At 37.5% G+C, this 18402-nt stretch overlaps 1 protein-coding gene across 26 annotated transcripts in view; it reads left to right on the top strand.

Annotated features, from left to right (window-relative positions):
• Dcaf6 (DDB1 and CUL4 associated factor 6) overlaps nucleotides 1-18402 on the top strand; it is a 101750-nt gene that overhangs the window by 52116 nt on the left and 31232 nt on the right. For 7 of the 26 annotated variants that reach the window (XR_015635124.1, XR_015635121.1, XM_087580256.1 and 4 more), the window contains one exon: nucleotides 12036-12095. Coding sequence is in view for 10 of the 15 variants with exons in the window: in XM_087580256.1 (XP_087436382.1) it covers nucleotides 12036-12095 (60 nt within the window). In the remaining 5 variants the exon portion in view is untranslated. 26 annotated transcript variants of the gene reach the window in all.

The raw sequence follows: 18402 nt of genomic DNA, 5'->3' as shown, positions 1-18402 counted from the left end.
ACATTAAGCCTATTAGGGAGGAAGCCTTTGAGAAGAAAATGAGACTAGGGTTAGTAGTTTTGTACGTGAGAGTCCCTGTAGCAGTTCTTAGTGGTTTATTGAGTGTTTAGTTGTAAACATTTAAACCAAAATATTTATTATATTATCCTTCTGTTTGGATTTATGTTAAAAACTAATCTCCAAACATTTATATGCATTTATAAATTATATAGTTACATGTGTAAGAGAACATGTGAGTCTGCATGCTTCTGCTGTAGCACTCCAAGCTAGTAAGGAGTGCTACCATTTGTCTGCTGAGGACTTTTAATTAAGTACTTACTTAGCCTTGGGATAACTTTTTCCCTTTGTAAATTAATATATAATCATATTTCTGGGTGCTAAAAACATTATTACACTGACTAAAATATGGAACATGGAATACTTTTTGAAAGCCATTTTATAAAGTATTTGTCAGTGCATAGTGTCCTCCTTGGTACTGGTAGATTTTCTAGGAATAACTAACATTAGGAGGCTATTAATGATACTTGAACTGTTCACAATCTCTTTTATTGAAAATAGGGGTTTTGTTTGTTTGTTTTTTGAACAATATATCCTGATTTGGGTTTCTTCTCAGTCTACTCCTCCTAGTTCTTCCCCACCCGCCCTCTCATCCAGATGTATCTATCACCTTTCTGTTAGAAAATAAACAGGCATCTATGGGATAATAACACAATAAAATATAATAAGATAAAACTAAAACAAGCAAATTGGAATAGCGCAAAAACAACAAACCACAGGAAAAGAACCCAAAAAAAGGCATAAGAAACAGATACAGATACAAAGACCCACTTGTTGGCACACTCAGGAATCACATGAAGATGCAAAATTGGAAGCCATGATATGTACACAAAAGACTTGTAATGTAAAAAATAAAAACAACAAAAGAAGATAGAATTAAAAAGGGAAAAAGCCCTGACACCAGCACTGTGAGAGAATCGCCAACGATGCCCTTGGCTTCATTTTATGTTGGCCATCCACATAAAATGCAGGCTACCTTTTTTTTTTTTTTCTTTTCTATTTTTCGGAGCTGGGGACCGAACCCAGGGCCTTGCGCTTGCCAGGTAAGCACTGTACCACTGAGCTAAATCCCCAACCCCGCAGGCTACTCTTAAAGAGTACTTTGTTTCCCCAGTGAGAATCTTGGAGAAACTAAATTTTCATTTGCAAGTGGTTTATCAGTTGAGAGAGCTTCTGGGTTAGGACGAGGCATGTGTATACTTTTCACTTTAGCCCTAGATCCCCATTGGATGCAGGCCTGTGCAGGCCCTTCTGTGCCTGCTGCCTTGGCCTCTGGAGTTCATTCCTGTTTTGTTTAGGAGGCCTTGTTTCTTCGGTGTTCTCTACCTTCCCTGGGTCTACTCTTCCTGCCTCCTCTTCCATAGATTTTTCCTGAGCCCTCAGAGGAAGGATTTGATGGCGACATCCTGTTTAGGGCTGAGTGTTCTGAGGTCTCTCACTCTCTGTATAGTGTCTGGCTGTGGCTCTCTGTGTTTGTTCCCATCTGCTGCAGGAGGAAGCTTCTCCGAGGATGGCTGAGTGTCACTGACCTATGAGTGTGGCAGAACGCCACTAGGAGCCATTTGTTACTATGTTGCTTTAGTAGACTCATTATTGGGTTTTACCCCTAGGTCCTTGGGCTCTCCAGTTTCAGGCTCTGGGACAGCCAAGCAGCATGGCTATGGATTCCATCTCCGGGCGTGGACATTAAATCAAGGGTGATTGTTTGGTTTCTCCTTCCAACTTTGTGCTACCATTACATTAGCGTACTTTGCAGGCAGGACACCACTGTAAATTGAAGAGTTTTTAGCTGGGTTGGTATTGTTTCTCCTTCAGAACCATTCTGAGCCCCTTCTAGTAACAAGAACACTGTCCGGTGAGGGCAAGGCTCTAAATAGGTGCCAGCTTGACGTCTCTGTGCTCAGTGAGTTGTGTGGGTATTGTCAGCAATAGCGCCTTACCATCAGTCAGTGGAGAGCAACCTATAGTCTTTGCAACAGTGTTTATTCAACTACTCAACTAGATGGAACCTAATCCCAGTCCTGGAAACTGCATTTGTTGACAAGATGTCCAGTTGAGGCTCTGTCTCCTCTGTTTTGGTAGTTTTGTTTAGATTAAACCATACGTGTATGTATATGTTTTAGGAAACTTCTACCATATTATTTTTCCATGCAGCCACTCAAATAGCCCTTAATTGTAGCTGTCTCTCTCCATATCCACCTCCCTTACTCCCATCTTCTGTCTCTATTCCCTCTTGATTGTCCCATTTTAATCCCCTTTATCTATAACTGCGTTCTACTTGCCTTTCCTGGGGAGATCTCTTTGTTCCTTCTAGGCCCTTACTTTATATCTAATCTCCGTGGTTCTGTTGATTGTAGCTCACACATCATTGACTTACAGTAAGCATCCACATATAAGAAAATGTGTACCTACTTAGTATTTGTCCTTTTTGGGTCTGGGTTATCTCACTCATGATGAATTGTTCATTTACTCTTAATTAGCTGGTTGAAGACAATTCTTTATAACCAGAGGCCACATTAATAAGAAGTTAATGACACTAGCATGCTTGATTCCCCAAATAACAAAATTTGCATGAGAGGCTGAAATGCAATGTGCTGCAAGTGTCACTGAGAGGAATTATGTGTGCTTCCATTACCAGTCTAGGTCTGGCTCGCATTAGTACATTCATGACAGCTTCATCAGTTTTGCCGTTCACAATGCAAAAGCCAGCTGCCAGGTCTCAGCCAGTGTCCTTGTCAGGAGTGTATCAGAACAGCCAACACACAGGCTCCTTCCATCCTCTGTGGGCACACTTTCCCACTTTACGAGTAGCACTTCAGTCAGGTGTGCCTGCCCTGTCCTGGCTTCTGATGGGTTTTGTTTTTGTTTTTGTTTGCTTTCTCTTAAACACTGAAGTTCCCCTGAGCTCAGTTCTTACCTATCATCAGGAGCCTTGAAGTGTCATCCAAGTTTCCGTTAGGAATCCTTGGCACTTACGTTCAGTCTCTGGTTAATTTCCCCACTTGGATGGGTATTAGCTCTTTCCAGAGTGAATCTATTTTTCTTTCCTGTAGCAAATAGTAGATAAAGGATGCTGCCTTTACCTCTCCTGTCTCCCGTTGCCCCTGAGCATTTCCCTTGCCCTCTCCTCCTCCTGAACAGCTCCTCATAGTAGCCAAGCATCTTACTTCCTCATGTCCTTGAGGCCATGGTCAAGTAGCATCTTAGAAGGCTTTTCTAAGGACTGTTCGCAAAACAGCACGCTCTCCCTTTCATCTGCCCTGCAAGCCCTGTACTGGTTTAATGTAGCAGTTGCCCCAGGGCACACATGTACATACAGAGATATGTGTGTATGTGCGGGTATTTTCCCTCAGAATTTAAACTCCATAGGGTAAGGATTATTTTGCTCCATGTTTTGTTGTCCTCGAAGCCTCATATGTAAGATGTATACAGCTACCTCTCCGCAGAACTTTGTGTAATGTTCCTTTTCACCTGGATCATTTCCACAGAAAAGATTAAGAAAATATTGCATAAATCTTTTTGAGCTAAAATAGAAAAGGTAGATGTCAATTCTAACACAAAAACATTTTTAAGGGTATGACATACAACTACATTCTTAAAAATTCTAATGAATTCTAATAATTATTTTTAAATACATAACTTTACTTGTTTATTGAAATTTAATTGTTACTTGACTGAAATTAGTAAAGTAACTTATTTTTGTTTAGATTATTTAAATTAATATTTTGTAGCTATTATTTCTGTGTTATTTTTCTGTACAAAGAGAAGAAAAATGGTGACTAACTGAATGTTTAATTTAGAATCTTAATGGATAAATGTGTAGGGCAGTGATTAAATATGTGCATAGGCCCTGTATTCAATCCGCAGTACCATAATATAAAGAACTATAAAATGAAAGTTAAAATAGTGTTTTGCGGGGTTGGGGATTTAACTCAGTGGTAGAGCGCTTGCCTAGCAAGCGCAAGGCCCTGGGTTCGGTCCCCAGCTCCAAAAAAAAAAAAAAAAAATAGTGTTTTGCTTATACAGTATTTTATTTTCATTAATTTGGTTACTTAACTATTTATAGAAATCATGTGTCTAATTCGTGGTAATTAAGGAGAAACGTGGTTGTATGTGTATAGTCTGTCTCATAATTTAGTAACTTTTTATCAGTAATTTATTTTAGTATTTCTCTTTAAACCATGTCTTATTTAATTTTTCCCCTTTTAAGTGTATAATCAACTTTATACTATTTTTTGTCATGTTACTCTCTCCTTTCTTTTCCTATCTGTGTCAGAATTTTTAAGGGGGCCTGAGATAGCTTTGCTCCGTAAGCGTCTGCAGCAACTGAGGCTTAAGAAGGCTGAGCAGCAGAGGCAGCAGGAGCTAGCACAGGCCCAGCATCAGCCTTCCACTTCCGCTTCCGATCAGTCTCCTCATGAGGGCTCTTCACGGGACCCTCAAGCTTCAGGTTATTGATGTCAAGTGTGCTTAAGCAGCATCTACAGTTGCTTTCTAATCCTGCTCTGTGCAGTCCAGAGTTTCCCCACGCGTTCAAATGGGAAGCTAATGTGCTTGTGGCTTTTCTTCCCTTCCTGGCAACAGAGTGGTGTTCAGTGTCTACCGCAGAGGGAGGGGCGGGTTGACAGGAGCGTTTCCCAGAGGTGCAAATATACAACGGTCCTTTATTTTACTGGAAAACTATTAGAAAATGGCAGGTGTTTATTTTAAAGTTGTTGAACTACTTTCTAATAAATCAATTGAATTTCATGCCTGCTTTAATCTTTTTGTAGAAATTTCCTGTGTGCCAAAATGAACCTACGCTTATAGCCCCCTGGCTTTCCCTTGTCTAGGTGTGTATGTAGTTAACCAGTGTTTTACATAGACCTAGTAAATCTTTAGCCACACTAGCTTGCTCACTCGTCATTTCCTTCTCCTATTTGCTTTTTCAATATTTTTATTCATCACTGCTATAATTAACTTTGTAAGGCAGCAAAAGTAGTTTATGATCTGTTTCCTGTTCTTGTGCTTTCAAATTCTGATACTATATATAGTGACAGTCAGTGCCATTTAGGATATATTAACACTCTAATTCTCTTAGTATTTCTTGAGCATAATGAGATACAGCATAAAATAGTTTATCAAGTGAAATAATAAGTACTATATATCTTATTATGTGAGGATTATAGTAGCTGTTAAATGTTCCTCATGGAAGAAACATGTGCCTAGTTCTCACGCTAATGTGTTTAGAATACTTGATATATTATTTTGCTTTATGACCCTAAGGAGTAATGAGTTTGCATGTTAGTCCCCTTGAAAACTCGAATTTAACTGCTTGTAATTAATATGTAGGATTTATGAGTAGAATTAGTCAACCTTTGCTTTAAAATACCGATTCCTGCAATGGTAACCATAACATATTTGTAAATAATAATGTGGTAAAATCTAATAAATTCAAGAGTGAAATATACCAATGTATTTGGAACAAATTAGGGGCTTGATATGTTATTATTCCATGATATATTAATAGAAAGAAAGTCAGGCAAAAATGCCTCTGATTTCTTTTCCTTGTGGGGAAATCTTTTCTTATATTTGAAACTAGAAATTAACAAGAAAATTTGATCAGATTACAAAGTGACATAATTGGTTGGGGATTTAGCTCAGTGGTAGAGCGCTTGCCTAGCAAGCACAAGGCCCTGGGTTCGGTCCCCAGCTCCAGAAAAAAAAAAAGTGACATAATTAAAACATTTTACTGTGAATTTATACTATGTATAGTACTGTGGCTCAAATATTTTTAAAGCAAAAGAAGTCATGAAACACAAAAACCAATAAAAATGAAAATAATGTCTTGATATATGTAATGTCTTTTTAGTTTTATTGGTCTCGTGTGCCTGTGCACACACACATACGTGCAGGCATGCCAGGAGCACGCATGTGAGAGTCAGATGGAAACTATGAGAGTCAGCTCTCTCTCCTCTGTGTAAATTCTGAGAATTGAACTCAGTGTGTTAGGCTTGGAGGCAATCACCTTTACCTGCTGGGCCATCTTGCCAGCACCTTATAGACATAGATATTTTTAAGACACCAAAATTCATCAGTAACAAGCCAAGTATTAAAGTGAATTTTGATAGAAAGCAAAACTATATGAGAAAGAAAGTATACATTGTAACAATTAGAAAAGTAAATTGAGGCTTATTTACCTTTCATATAAAGTTCCAAAAGTTTGAAAATTGAAGCAGGTTCTTTTTTGAGTAAAAAATGTTGAGTGGTGTTAGGCATGATGGTGCACACCTTTAATTCCAGCACGCAGGAGGCAGAGGCAGAGGCAGAGGCAAAGGCAGGTGGATCTTTGTAAGTTCAAGGCCAGCCTGGTCTACATAGTAAGTTCCAGGCAAACCAGGGCCACACAGTGATACCCTGACACAGGGAAAAAAAAAGTGTGTGTATATATATTTATATATTTCACTATATATATATATAGATAGATAGATAGTGAAATAATAGGATGAAATATAGGAAATACATAAAATAAACATAAATAAAAATTTTCTAAAAACCCCTATACTTAACAATTACATGTAATTTCGTGTGAGTAATAACAGTAATTCATCTATTTTTTCTCATAATAGATGTTACTACTCTCAGGATAGAAAGTACCAAGATTAGCTTTACTCTTTGTTTTCTGAGATCAGTGCTTAGGGGCACTGTGAGTGGTCCAGCATTTGACATACAAGCATAGGCTTTGCTATATTACAGCCTCTAACAATCCTAGGCTGTCCCAAACCCCAGCCTAGGTCGTTTTCCCCTATTCTGAGAAGGTCAGGAAAGCACCAAGGTCTTTTCCTCACATGTGGTGTGTTTCCAGGTGAGCCTTAAGACTTGTGTTCTGTAGAACCTAAAGTCCTTGTGAAACTGTCTAAAGCAGAGGAACTGTAGTGGCTCTGTGTGTGCCACCCGTGCCTGTGGTGGATCAAGTGTGCTTTCCTTATGCAGCAGCAGGAAACTGCTGTGAAGATGTTGAACGCCCAAGCTTAGAGTCAGAAAGTGAGGTAAACATGACGCTTTTAAAAGTCACAAAACCAAAGCTTGTTCTATTTTGACAAAGGTACCAAAATTAGTATATTTGATTTTAGTTTGTTAGTTTCTTAAATACAAAAAGTATATATTTTGTGCCTATCAATAAATTTTGAGGGGCCAGGAATGGCTCAATGGATAAAGGAGCTGGACATGGAAGCCTGGTAACCCGAGTTTAATTCCTCGATCCAACTGTGGGAAGGAAGGAGAGAGCAAACTCCTGAAACTGTCCTCCGACCTTCTGTATGGTATGGTGTATGTGCCCATACTTACACAGGCTTTACACATAATAATAATGTTATGATACTACCAACGAAAGGTACTTCCATTGTCTTTCCTCTTATTTAAGTTTCCGAGATATAAAATGTTCAAAAGATACATGGATTAGAATCAATATATTGAAAAAGTATAGAGTTTCTGAATTATTTCATTGTTTGATAGATGTTTTATTCTCTTTTCTAAATATGGAACCCAGAAGTCTGTGAAAGGCGAAGTGTAGGATGAGTCAACAATATCTGGTTTATATATGAAAGCTGAGAGCAAGTCTCTTTGCAGAGATAATAATCTACAATCAATTTTAGTAGGATTGGATGGGAAGGAGCCAGACAGTACTTACTGATAACATCTTTTCTTTTCCTCCCCTACCTCCCTCACCTTATGACTACATGAGCTTGGACAATTCATTGGCTGTTGTCTGAGTTTCCCAGTTACCAGTTTACTGAGGTAGTGTAGCCTACCCCATGTAAGATGGCGTAGAGATAGGATAGACAATGTGTACATGCAGTTTTTATATTTGTGAGAGAGAACCATCTTACTGACATATTTAGGTAGTTAGCCTACCCTGCTTAATGGAGATGCACAGAGATGGGATAGATAAGTATATAGTCCTTAATACTTGAGAGAATAACATCTGATTTATAGTATAGCTTACTTCTTCAGAATGTCTTCGTATCAAGACCGTTTAAGGTACACAGACAGCATCGAGGCTTTGGATGAGCCGACTGTGCATTTATCAAATGAATGCCTCAAGTAGCTACAGCGAAGGCATTCAGTGTATGGCTGATTTAAAAGCCCAGGTCTCTCTTTCCCTTTCAGGTCCCCTGAAGTCATGGGTTGCTGGCTCCTGCTCAGAGTGACAGCACCCTGTGGAATCTACTGGTACTTGCCCAACCACCACAGAGCCCACTGGAGCATGGAGCCAGCCTAGAGAGGGTCAGGTAGGAACTGTTTTTTCACTTTATGGCACGGTTTTGCCAATTGGAAAAAAAAAAGTAACTTTTATACCCCAAAAGGGTGTAAAACATTGATGATTATTTTTGAAAAAGGGCTTTTCAAAACTGAGCCATATTGGAAAAAATAAGCATTTAGCCTATCCTGTGCAAGCAGGCGCTATTTACTGTTAGCTTCCCTGCACTGCTCAGAACCATCTGAGAGAGACATATTGGTTCATGTTTTAGCCTTTGTACATAATTAATAAATCAGACATGATACTGACCTAATTCCACAAGCCTTTGTTAATTACCTTAAGTGTTAAGAGTTCTGAGGAAAACAGTAAATCTTCAGGTTTTAAACTATAATTAAATGAATATATACCCATAGTTTGAAGAAAAATTTGCAAAATTCTTTTCAGTGAGTACCATAGCTCTGAAAAGCAGAGAGGTAGTAGTTGAATTAACTGATTCTTTCCCATATGTTGAGTAGCTTACAAGGATTGTCTCAGTAAGTCCTCAAGAGTACTGCATACTTTTTTGTAGATATAGAAATGAAACTTAAGACAATAATTTGTCCAGGATTACAATATTTGTGAGGAAAAAGCCATTCAAACCTAGGAAATTTGGCTGAAGAAGTCTTGTTATGTGATAGATAATAACTTTTTGGTTTTTTACAATTATAAAAGTTCTGGCGTTAAAGGACTGAAGGATTTACTCAATATCAAAGTGCAGATTTGGGGGAAATACAGAGTAAACAACTATACTGTGTATAAATGGTATACACAGAGTAGATACTATATATACACATAAATGAATATATATTGAGCTTAGTATTGAATGAAATATTGCTTAATATGTTTTACCTTTAAAATAAATAATATAATTTAAAATATTTAAAATATTTATTTACCATACTGCTTTTAGTAGTAGACAGAATATTCTGGGTTTTATTTTATGATAATGCCTTCTAAAGTATTTCACAGAGACATGGAATAGGGTATACAAACAGCTATAGGATTGAGCTGGCACTGGCTATTCTGATGGTCACTGTGTTAATACTGGAAGTATTTCTGTAACAGGAATTATAGGCATTTATGAACACTTAGTATTAGAAAAGTATGCCACTTAACATATTTATGTTATAGGAAAATAATAAGTCTAAAAAGAGTTGCTTGTTCCCAAGATTATAAATAAAGTAAATGCAATTGCCAATAGTCATAAGTATTAGTCTTTAAAAGATGTCGGGCAAGTGAGATGATTCAGTGTGTGAAGTGAAGGCTCGTGGGAAGCTGACAGCCAGAGTCTAGTCTTCAGGACCCACATTGTGGAGAGAACGGACTCCCACAAGTTGTCTTCTAACTTCCGTGTATGAGCTAGCGGTAGTATGTGCGTGTCCACACGCAGTAGTAAGAGTAACAAGGAATTCTTAGAAGTACACAAGTGTGACAGGCTAACACAGTACAATGAAAATGTTTTGGTTAAAACAGGGTTAATTAAATGTAAGCTTTATTGTTTTAGCTCTAAGACTGAAAGTACAGTTTGGTGACGATAGCATTCAAGATCTTTATTAGTTCTTAGTGATACTTTCTACATTTTATTGAAAGAAAAAGATACATTTTACTTCTAGAGGATGTATGCATTTCATAATGTGGAAAGACAAGTTATTTGGGAAGTGCATTTCTTAGGGGCTTTAGAGTTGTCTTGGATCTTTTGATTATTAAAGGAGAACATAGGGAAATGTATAACAAATCCAGTGGGGCGAACTGTAATTTGTAAAAGACTCTGAAGGGGATTTTTCCAGTGTTTAATTAATTGACTTTGTTTGCTTTGAAAGTATAACTTTACTTCTAAAGACTAAATTGGCTATTTTTCTAAATAATGCAGGTGGCAGTGTCAGGTCTGAAATGAATAAATGAGAAATCATTTTAAAAAAGAAAGATATGGTAGCTTAGGAAACCAGTAAACACTACCATTCCCACTTGCCTTCTTACGTGGTAGACTTTTAACCACATTGCCCAACTAACATCTTTTAAAGATTAATATTTATGACTCTTGGCTATTGCATTTACTTTATTTATAATCATGGGAACAGGCAACTCTGGTGAAGAGATGATAGGTAAAGCCGATAAAAGCTTCAAACTTTAATGTCATGGTTTATCAAGTTCTCTGAGCAAACTAGTGTGTCGTTAGAAGACAGAGACTTGAGTCAAAAGACATGATGCTTCATGCAGACTTCAGACTAGTGGGAGCAATCAAATGGTGTATGTAAACTTAGTATGAAAGCAGGATGTAGCTAAAGATGATCTTTACTTAATACCTGCTTGGGGAAAATGAAATGTTATTAACATAGTTGGTGCTCAGCCAGACATGCCTTATTAACAACATTCACTAAGAACTAGGGCAAATGACCTTAGAAGTTAGGAATCATTTCACATGTGATAGGAAGCTATGTTTGGTACCCATGCTTTCCCCCTTTGCTGTAGCTCTGCTGTGGCACTGGGGCTTCTCTCTGTTGGGTCCAAAAATGCTTGGGACCAAAAGTAGCAGGTTTAGGGGATATCGTCTTATAACTAATAGGGCATGTGGAGGTGGGGGGCACTCAGAACTAAGCAGCATCTTCCTTTGTGCTTTCTGTACATTCGATGCAAACATCAAGGTAATTTTATGCAGTACTTTTAATGTATCTATATTCTGACTGCATTCTATTACAGGATGTTAACTGTGAAATTTTCCACTTGTGTCATGTCAGTTGTTAAGAGATGTGTAACTTTCTCTCTCTCTCTCTCCAGTACTGTTGTTAAGGTATTGCATCCTGGTGCTGATTAGGGAGAAAGATGAATCTGCCTAAAAATGTTGCTGATTATCAGAATTAAGACTTGCTAATACCAGACAAATGGACTTTCCATTTCAATATGCTGATGTCCTTCTTACCAGTGTTTTCTAAAAACTAGAACCCAGTAATTAAATAAATTCTTAAATGAGACTCAGTTTTGTATCCAAAAGGTCAAAATGAAGTTGTACGATTTGAAGCCGAAGTAGAAAAAAGAAAGCAGACCATTAAGCATTCTTCTTGCTTTTCTTTTTCTACCAGGTACCTCTATAAAGAAGCCTAAGCTTTCAGAGTATAGTTTCATTATGCACAATATACCATAGAGTTCTTAAAGTTACATGTTTCCTTAAAGGTATTTAATTCATTGACTATTTTCCCTAAAAACCACTTTGTGTTGTTAAACATCCTGACTCCTTATTTAGTTCATGTATAGCAAACAGCACCTCACAAAGTCTAGCGAGCATCTCATTTCATGCTTCAGCCTCCCAAAGCAGGATGAAAGCCATTTTAAGAGATGGTGAGCGAGTGGTTTTTGTTTTGTTTTATTTTGTTCTTTGAGTAAGGCAAGGTATCTTCTGTTTAGAAATACCCTATTTTTAATTATCTATCTGGCACTTGTATCTGTGCTAGATGAATTGTATTAAAGGGTTATGCATGGAAGTCCAACAATAATTTTCTCAACTCATTCTCAAGATTGCTAAATGCTTGCCTGGAATAACACCTTAAGCACATGGCCCTGCTTACTCACTGCTTGGAAAACACGCCACAGTGCTTACTTCTGCCCTGCCCTTATCCATTTGTTTCTTACGCGTAGAGATTATCATGACACTGCTGTGCAGTTTTCTGCTGCTTACTTTTAAGTTGAAATCTCATTTTTGTTTCAGATTCTCCTTCTTCTGTGGTTAACAAACAGCTCGGATCCATGTCCCTTGATGAGCAACAGGGTGCGTGCAACAGGAGATGCGCTATGCCCATCCACCACAGTTATTGCAGTGCATAAACAAAGTTCTTCTTTGCTTTGCTTAGCATATCATTTTGATTATGGTCTTCAGTCACTATTTTGTGGACTAAATTATCCTGTGTGGTTTTGTGCACAAAGGGCCCTTTTGGCCTAAACAGATTACGTTCTGTGTGAGCTCGTATCTGCCTTTGGCATTTTTATAACAACTTTGAAGTCTGTCCTTTAACAGTTGGTAATGAGTATGATATAATTTTTATTATTGCTATATATTATGAAATCCTATATAACTGTGGTTTAAGTTAGCATATTGTCCCACATTTAGAAGCTATTTGAATATAGTAATATTACACATTTCTAGATTGCCATGGTAATGACACTTAGTTTTGTATCGTACTTAACTGATGGTGGAGACAAGGTCTTATATGTAGCCCAAGTTGGCCTTGAGCTCAGTGGTTTTGCTTAGCCTTCCTTCTGTGTCCTGGGACTGCAGTCATGCTGCCATCCATCATTGTAAGCACTGTGCTCATGAGCCCAGAGGGAAACGGAAAGCTGGGCACTCATCCGGGAGCCTTTACACTTCCACTGGAGTCTGAGCAGAGCCAGCCAAGCTTGTTACAAGCAGATCTGACACCGTGCAGAGAGAGTTGGGAAAGGAGACATTCTGACAAAGGGCTACATGGAAAAGATGAGTGCAGAGGGGAAGACTGTAGGAAGCTATAGTGAGTGCTTACTTTAGAATTAGGGCAGATTTCTTAGGATCTCAACTCAGAATTCTCTCAAGGGTTCTAAGCGCTTCGTGATATAATAATGTTAGTGATATTAAGCCACAAAGAACAACTTGAATTAATTTATTTCTGTGTGTGTGTGTGTGTGTGTGTGTGTGTGTGTGTGTGTGTATGTATGTATGTATGTGTGTCTGTGTGTGTCTGTGTGTGTGTATGGGGGCCATGCCATGGTGCAATCTTGCATAGTGATCAGAGGATAATTACCAGGGGTCAGTTCTTTCTTTCTATTATTTGGGTTCCAGGGATTGAACTCAGGTCAGGCAAGCGCCTTTATTACTAAGCCGATTCCCCAGCCTGATTTCATTTATCTCAATTGAAAAGAGCAAATGGGTAGATAATAATTTTCACATGTTTCTTTTTTAAGATTATGAATAAGCATGAAATCTGTAAGACTTGACAGGCAAATGTAGGACTCACCAGTTCATTGAGTAAGAGAATCAATATTGCTGTAGAATCTGATTGTAATCTTCTTAGAGAAATGTTCAAAACCTAAATTTAAAACATTTTAGAAACTTGTGTACCTTCACTTTTAAATTATTTATTTGTAAACCTTTTGATGACAAGCATTGTTAGATTTGGGTTTTGTTTGTTCTGGGTTTTTTTTTCCCCTATTCTTAAAAAAAAAAAAAATAGAGCTAGGTGTGGTATTTCTTGCCTTTAATCCCAGCACTCAGGAGACTGATGCAGAAGGACTGCCATGAGTAAGATTGAAGATCTGTATCCAAAAGAAAAGCAAAATACAATGAGAAAAATGAAATGCAAGATCTACAAAATTAAGTATATTTTATATTACACTATACCAGATTCATGTTTAGTTAACATATAGAATAATTTCTATAGATTTATATTGATTTTGTTGGTACTTCATTTATATATGGCTTTGAGATATAAAGAGAGGACTCAAGTTTAACCTGCACAGTCGGGCCTCAGTGCCTGGGTGAATGGGGATGCCATTTAATAAGGCTGACTAGCTATAGATAGAAACCAGAAGGATCTTTGTTTCCAGGCCCATATAACATGAATTACCATGTAGTCGTATAACCAGAGAGGTTTTATAAGGTCAAATATCAAAGTGTTTGGCAGAAACTACATTGTAGACAGCTGTTGTAGTTCTGTGATAAACCTGTGAGCAGAAGTGTCCTAATGATGGGGATAACCTCAGCACATGGGTTTACCTATGGCAATGTGTGTTAACTGTACTACAGAAGTTAAGACGAGGGTGGTGGAGGGGTGAGAGATGGCTCAGAAGTTAAGAGCATGAGCTGCTCTTCCAGAGGTCATGAGCCTAATTCCCAGCAACCACACGGTGGCTCATAACCATCTATAATGGGATCTGATGCCCTCTTCTGGTATCCAGGCACACAAGCAGACAAAGCACATACATAGATAAAGTGGCCTGCTTGTCACCATTCTCTCTCTTTTGATCTAAAGTAATAACTTTCTTTTGGCTGTTCATACCACAGTGTATTCTTTACTAGCAAACAGTGACCTTTGAAAACTGTGTGTGTGTGTGTGTGTGTGTGTGTCTGTGTCTGTGTCTGTGTCTGTGTGATGTGTTGTGTGTGTATGTGTGTGTGCATTCATATCATTTATCCATCTAAAGTTACTTTAACCCTTGAAAACTCTGAAGTTTGTGCCATGTCTTATAAGCCAAACATGAGCTGGTCTTTGTCTCCCTAACCAGATTTTTGGTTGTTGCCAAATTGCTTATGGTGTGCTGACACTCTGAGTTCCTTTCCCTCTCAGATAGCACACACACTGTTCCCACTCCCAAGCTTAAGCATTTCTATTTATCCTTTAAGTGTCAATCTCTCAAAAATATGACCTCCCAGTTTATAGTATTTTGTCTTTTCTCATTGTGTGGCCTTGTTAATGGCTCTCATTAGATTTGCAGTCACGCATTTGTTTGTTTGGAGGATTGCTTCATGTATACCTCTGCATATTCTATGTGTACTGTTTTTATTCATTGATGTGTATATATATAAATATATATACACACATATATATGCTCAGTATATGGAATTTATCCATTCCATATTGATATCATTTATCAATACCAATATTTTGCTGGGTGTTTTGGGGGTGAGGGGTTGGTTTTGTGGTTGGTTTTTTTGTTACTGCACACACATACACATACACACACACAAACACACACACACAAACATACACACACACACACACACACACACACACACACACACACACACACACACACACACATGTGGTCTCACTATATAGTCTTGGCTGGCCTGGAAATCTTTATGTAGACCAGGCTGGCCTGGAACTTTCAGAGATCAAGTCACATGCCTCTGCTTCATGTGCCATTATGTCCAGAAACAATGTTTGAATACATAAGTAGATTAATTCATTAAGTGATGAAAGCTATGGAAAATTCAGCATAACAACCAGGTTTACATACTGAAAGTTCAGTTGGGTAATGTTATACAAGAATGAATGGAGGATAAGAAAGTCAGAGCATGGGGGCTGGGGATTTAGCTCAGTGGTAGAGCACTTACCTAGGAAGTGCAAGGCCCTGGGTTCGGTCCCCAGCTCCGAAAAAAAGAACCAAAAAAAAAAAAAAAAGTCAGAGCACATAGAAATTATTGTAACAATTCAGGTAAGACACAATGAAAAATCCGATATAAGGCAGTAGGAGTGGGAAATAAGTAAATCTTAACAATCTTTGTGAAGTAGAATGAATAGAATTTTGACTTGGGGTAGATTGACAATATGACAGTTATGACAATAATGGTGCTAATAATAAGTGATACTTTGAAATTGGCTAGCCAGAAATTGAGGAAATCATGTGTAGATATCTTGGTAGGATTACAGTAAACCATAATAAAGAGCTTTCAGGAAAAACAGATAGTTGTAGGGAAGGGGTCTATGTAAGACATCCTTTCCATGTTGGCTTTGAGGTGTCTTAGTCTCTTTTCTCTTGCTGTTGAGGAATGCTTAAGGGCTGGGTGTGGTGACATGTGCCATTAATCCCAGTGCTTGGGAAGCACAGACAAGGAGATCTCTTGTGAGTTCCAGGCCAGCCAGGTCTGCATAGCGAAACCTTGTCTTTAAAATATATCTGGAGGAGGAAAGGAGAAGAAGAGAGAAGTGGGGGAAACTGAGTTAAGCTAAGCTCTGGAGGTATCTACTTGGACATGTGCTCTTCTGTGCATTGCCAGAAAAAAAAATGGAGGGAAAGCAGAAGCACATTGAAGACAGATGTCAAATGGGAAAGCTGGAGAAAGCTAAGGAAGCCATATTTATGTACCAGTAATGGATACAATCCTCTGAAGAAGAACTCAGTCACTTCTGCAAGGTGACATTAACCCACATGAGGACTCTGTATTCGTGATACAAACACTTTCCTATCTGCTGCATGGACAGCCAGTGATATAAGTATATATAATTATTCAAAGAAAAAATTCATCAGTAAGATGAATTCATTGAAATTGGGAAGTTTAGTAACCTTTTTAGCACCTGAAAAAATATCAGAACTACTATGGGAAAGTTAAATGATATAGAAAGTACCGGTCACCTAGATGATATTAAATACACATTTTTTTCTTTTCTTTTTTTTTTTTCTTTTTTCTTTTTGGAACTGGGGACCAAACCCAGGGCCTTGCGCTTGCTAGGCAAGCGCTCTACCACTGAGCAAAATCCCCAACCCCTAAATACACATTTTAAAAGAAGAATAGTATCTCTTTATAAGTTTGAAAGGGAAAGCAAATGTGTAGTCAGAGGTCTGGCTTTGTGCTCAGTCCCATTTTAGCCTCCAAGATGGCTGGAACTATAAGAGTCCATCCCTGACTTTGTCTCACTTGTTTTATTTCCCTTAATTGATATGCTTTTTAAAAAAATATGTATTCATGTTGGAGTACCCTGTTTACATGTACACCTACATGCCAGAAGAAAATATCAAATCCCTCTATAGATGGTTGTGAGCCACCATGTGGTTGCTGGGAAGTGAACTCAGGAAGAGCAGCCAGTGTTCTTAACCACTGAGCCATCTCATCAGCCCACCAATAAGCTTTCTAAATAAACAAAATGATAGGGAAAAATAAAAAAAGACATTGTTGTTTGAGTAAAATATTCATAAAATTCAAAGTTGTGGGCAAACACATGGACGGCTCTCCTTTGCTAATTATGGACAAAGCACAATGCATCTATGATGAACTAACTTCGCTGCCTAGAAAAATTACATATGTATATAATTTTTAATATATATTACTTATATATGTATATTATATATTCTCTCATGATATATAAGGGAGCATAATGTAATTATCTCAAAAAATAAAAAAATTATAAAAAGTAGTAATTAAGGGCAGAGGATATGGCTCTTGCATAGTATATACAAGGTCATACTTACAAAATTTAAAGTTGTGGGCAAACATGGATGTTAAACATCAAAATATACATTATATATATCTATTATATATTATGTAGCTATAACGTCCTATATATGCAACAAAAATATGTGTGTATTATAAATATAATATATATGATATACATATATTTATAATATATAATCACATATGTATACTTTTATTTGAGATATGAGTCTTACTATGTAGCCCTGGCTGATCTAAATCTTATATGTAATTCAGGTTGTCCTTGAATTCACGCCTCCAGTGCTAGGATTAAAGGTGTGCACCAAGATCCCCTTTAATATATCTTTGTTTAAGAGTTTAGGATTCCGATTGTTGTCCTGAACTAAATTCAAGTATTCTTGAGCACTTGAGACATCAGACATGTGTTGTATGCCTAGAAAGATAATACATTTTGATGAGAACTTCAATTTTCTTTCTACTTCTGTCTCTAATTTTTATGCTTACTATCCTAAAGGGAAGTTTCTCTTACACACACACACACACACACACACACACACACACACACACACACACACACAAAATTAACCAGGCAGACCTTGAAATCCAAAAACTGTGTTGCTGGGATCAAAGATGCGTGCCACCATGCCCCCTTATTTTAGTTTTTTAAAATTTTTTCTTGAGAAGAGTTCATTTGGGGGAGGGCATAGGAAATCATTTTGTATAAGTTTAAGTCTTTGTCATGACTGAGCAAATTGTTTTATACCTATTACAGTAATAATTGTTACGTAAAAGCTAAAGAAGTACGTGTGTCATTTTATGTAAGCAGGCTTCCCGTGGTGTTAAAGCAGTGATCTGTGTAGGAAACTTAGTGGGTAATCAGAACCTAGGAAAGCCGATTTGACTGAATCTTCTGGGGGTATTTTGGGAAGGGGAGAAATTGGATTTGTCATGAATTAAATATGTATTTCTTTAAGAATCATACTTATATAAGAAATTGAAATTTTAATAGTATCATGAGAATATTACATTAATTTTATTTATACAACACTCAGAATTGACACAGGACCTTGCATAGACTATATCTTTTGCCCTTTCTTATTACTTTTTATAGTTTTTTGAGATTATAATATAATTACATCATCCTGCTTTCCATTCTCTGTGTATAATTTTTTAA

The sequence above is a fragment of the Rattus norvegicus genome, chromosome 13, assembly GCF_021556685.1.
Source record: "Rattus norvegicus strain SHRSP/BbbUtx chromosome 13, alternate assembly SHRSP_T2T, whole genome shotgun sequence".
Classification (NCBI taxonomy): domain Eukaryota; kingdom Metazoa; phylum Chordata; class Mammalia; order Rodentia; family Muridae; genus Rattus; species Rattus norvegicus.
This window is presented reverse-complemented; position numbering and strand designations above follow the sequence as displayed.